The sequence below is a fragment of the Pinus tabuliformis genome, chromosome 4_2 (genome assembly GCF_031772625.1).
Source record: "Pinus tabuliformis cultivar Carrire ecotype Pingquan chromosome 4_2, CPIR1, whole genome shotgun sequence".
Classification (NCBI taxonomy): Eukaryota; Viridiplantae; Streptophyta; class Pinopsida; order Pinales; family Pinaceae; genus Pinus; species Pinus tabuliformis.
Window position 1 is genome coordinate 852,017,275 of NC_142304.1, and position 3,758 is coordinate 852,021,032.

Genomic DNA, 3,758 nt, shown 5'->3' on the forward strand with positions numbered 1-3,758 from the left:
AATTGGTAAAGATACTAGGCTATGCATGAGCGATAGAGTGAAGAGCAACAATGGCAGCAGAGCATGTTCCTTGTCCCAAGTCATGGTATTGTTGGTGATTCTTCCAGTGTTAAGTTTTTCTCTAAGGTAATCTTATGCTCTAACTTTATGATCTAACCGACCTTTTGTATTTTAATTGCGTGAATTGATTTGAAAATAAATCAAACTTATAAAACAGATTACAAGGGTTTCATATTCAATAATAAGAACAAGTTTATTGTGTAGAAATGGAGGGTATATGTTTTTATACCGGAGTTTTCATTATATTATTTATATATAGGTGTTAGATCAAGTATCCTAGAGCGGCGCTTTGTTTTTTTCCCTCTAGATTCGTTTTTGTTAGGTTTCAGAAGGAGCTTTCCGTGAAAACCTAATCTTCTTTGCCAATCAATGCCAGCGGATTTTTCTGTGTTTCAGGAAGAAAGATTTTCGCGGATCAAAGTAGTATCTCACGGATTCGCAATTTAAGATCCTCTAGTGTATGGGGTGGTGGTATAATGTCAATCCAAGTTCAAATTCCACTGGTACAAAAGTTGCATCCAATACCAGTTGAAAGTCATGGTGACCTTGACATGTAAAGATGCAGTGCATCAAATCGGAAGCGGTTCTTTTTCAGGCAGGCCTCAACTATTTGTTTCTAAAAATGACGTGTTATAATGGATTCATCGGTCGGTTTAGGGGGATTTCTATGCAGGTTGATTGTTTGGTGGGTGGTGCTGCGTTATTGGTCAGTAAGGAGACATATGTTGTGTTGTGCGTGGAGGGATAGCAAGGAGACATGTGTTGTGGGTGGAGGGATATCTCTGAGCGCCTAATGTTTGGATAGGATTGACAGAATAGGAATAAATTAGAAGGATGATGAATTTGCTATTGGGTAGTTATAGGAGGGTGAGAAAATGGCCCTATTATGTCGACATTTTTAGCTAGAAATTGAGAGTTGAGATTAAGGATGATTTGTGTAACAAATTTCGTGTTAATGAATGCCTGGTATTACCCACAAAGCAAGTTGACTCTTGATTGATATCAATCACCGTGTTGTATGGAATTTCTGGTTTGTGCTTGATTTATGGAACTTTTCTTTTGTAGAGATACATTTGATCAACCTCTTTTTTTGTGGTGTTGTGCCATTTGTTCATCATATTTGGGTTTCTTTGCACACTAGATTTATCCAATATTCTGTATCTGGCAGTTGGCGACATACTTTTAGAGTACTGCCATATGAATTAGGTTATCTTTCGCACTCCCAATGTATGTAGTGAGTTTGAGGGTCCATGTTTTTAGATGGGGTTTTGTTGCGCTTTGGTAATAGCCTCTAATAATACTTCTTCTGGTGCTATCAGGAATGCCTGATTACATATTTGTACGACTTAAACTGCTCTCAAGTGATTCAAGATCACTGTGAAGCCTTGGAAGTATTCCGAGAGTCTACTTTAAAAAGGTCTGAATACAAAATTCTGAAACGCTGATATGCTTTGATACTGCATTTGGTGAGAGACACTACACAAATAGCAGATGTATTATTTGAGATAATTTTTATTAATGTTCAGCAAATGATCAAAAACTCATTGGAATGAAAAGAGTACATGCAGTGTAGGTATAAGGTGGGAGTGTGAAGGGCCTGAAGGTCCTAGATCAATACTGAAAATGAAAATAGTTAAATAACTATGTGGGAAGGAATGATGATATATGTGGGAATCTTGGAATCAATCCACAACCCTACGAGCAAATCCAATAGAAATTCTCTACCTCATAATCTGAGGAAGGCACCCTATAGAAAATATCTCTTTTACTATTGATGAGCTCAGTAGATGATTAGTTATCACACGGTGGTAGAGTTAGAGCTTTATACATAGGTCAGAGTTTGTTTTATATAATTATGGATTTTCTTGTATGTGAAAACTTGTATTTTCCCCTTTATTGGGAAAATTGAGAAAACGGAAAGATTGACTAATATTTATTAGTTTTGTAGCTTCTCTTCATTTGCATGTTATTGCATTTGCCTGATGTCGTTCATGATGTGGACAATTAGATATCTTTCTGTATATTGGTATCAATAAATGTAAATAAATATCTGTAAACATATTTCTCTCCATTTGCATTTACAATTTAATTGACATTCATGACGTGGACAATTCGATATCTTTTCTATATAATGATGTAAATAAATGTAATTATAAATTTTGAATTGGAATGTTGTGGCATGGCAGTTTATTTTGGGTGCACAGGATTTGTATGTTTTGCTTATCTGTTCTCTTTTCTTAATATTTTGTAATGATGAATGAAGAGAATTTTGAAATTATTTGAATTTCCAGGATGGCCGTAAAATCAGCGTCGGAGATTGTGCACTTTTTTCAGGCTGGTAATGCACCGCCTTTCATTGGGATTATTCATTGCTTGACTTCAGATGAAGAGGGTCACGTGAAGCTAAGTGTAAACTGGCTTTATCGACCAGCTGATGTTAAGGTAGGCAAAGGGGTTTTGCTTGAAGCTGCACCAAACGAGGTCTTCTATTCATTTCACAAAGATGAGATATCAACTGCCTCATTGCTTCATCCATGTAAAGTTGCATTTCTCAGGAAAGGCGTTGAAATTCCTTCAGGCATATCTTCATTTGTGTGTAGGAGAGTTTATGACACTACGAACAGGTGTTTATGGTGGTTAACTGATCAAGACTACACTGATGTAAGTTTTCCCACACCATACCTGGTTAAATGATGGAAATAGGGCACTTGTTTAGATTTTCATTTTTTCTATTTGTATATCTAAATGTCATGCTGGGTATGCTAAATACATGTTTGAAGGGGTGTTTATTTTGGAGGAGTATTGTTGTCCTCAATGACTTGAGAATCAGCCTATGAGCAGCCTCTGATGATCAAAGTTCAAATTTGTCTATGATGCAGTGCAAGTATATAACACGTCCAAAGTTATTTGGACTCAAGGATCGAGGTTTCACAAAGAGGATTAAATTGATGAATATTTTTGATATTTCATATTATTGACAAAAGACATTCAATTAGCATCATATCTATTGATGCCAGGTCGTTGGTCCCTAAAGAAATCAGATACTGGATGTTGTAAAAGTTCTTCTTTACAAGTGAAACATATCTTGCAGATATTGGATAATTGTTTTTGTTTATTTTTTCTTTTCCCTCCAACTTGCATTTCAGAACATCTTTTTCCCACTTTTTCCATTTGATATAATTGCTATTTGGAGCTAATTTCCAATTTTAAAGCAGTCCAGGATTACTCTACATTGGTGAACAAAGTTAAATTGAAGGTTTAAAATTTAAATGGATTTGTTGTGCCAAGGTCCCATTCTTGTTGAATTCTCCGGAAGGGGAGTGTCTTTTGTTTTATTGATTGGAATCCTGTCCAGGCTGACTTTTGAGATTAAGTTATTTGACAGTGACATGGATTTAAATAAAGAGATATAAGGGGAGGTGCAACTTTTGTGAATGATTTCTTCCTTAGCACTATTTTGTAGGATGGCTTGTTTATGTAAAAGTTTTCGTCTGATTAGCCAGTAATCAGTTATATAATTTCAATGATAGCAGTTTGCAAAAAAATTCAATGATACAATTTGTTGTTTTAAAATGCCCAAGCAGTGAGTTATAACATTTACTCACGCACTTAAAAATTTGGAATTGGTTTGATCTTGATCCTCTCAATGATTAAAGTATTATGTCTGATCTCAGAGTAGTTCTTTCAATTTGGTTGGT

General features: G+C 35.4%; 1 protein-coding gene across 2 annotated transcripts; it reads left to right on the forward strand.

The window, feature by feature from the left end:
* The first annotated feature begins 1,802 nt into the window (after positions 1 to 1,802).
* On the forward strand, positions 1,803 to 3,334 carry LOC149172344 (ASI1-immunoprecipitated protein 3-like). Of its 2 annotated transcripts, none has more exons than XM_089427697.1 (2): positions 1,803 to 2,721; positions 2,841 to 3,334. In XM_089427697.1, exons 1-2 carry the CDS (start codon positions 2,353 to 2,355, stop codon positions 2,895 to 2,897), a joined length of 426 nt encoding a protein of 141 aa, XP_089283823.1. In that variant the 5' UTR covers positions 1,803 to 2,352; the 3' UTR covers positions 2,898 to 3,334. The 2 variants fall into 2 exon arrangements, with proteins under 2 accessions (XP_089283823.1, XP_089283822.1); XM_089427696.1 differs by having other exon boundaries at positions 1,823 to 2,721; positions 2,940 to 3,333.
* The last annotated feature ends 424 nt before the right edge of the window (positions 3,335 to 3,758 follow it).

Bases quoted from the DNA above. Each gene is read 5' to 3' on its own strand.
- LOC149172344 (XM_089427696.1), top strand. From the start codon at position 2,353: ATGGCCGTAAAATCAGCGTCGGAGATTGTGCACTTTTTTCAGGCTGGT. The intron at 2,722-2,939 runs GTAAGTTTTCCC...TCTATGATGCAG, and splicing joins CTGATCAAGACTACACTGAT to TGCAAGTATATAACACGTCC.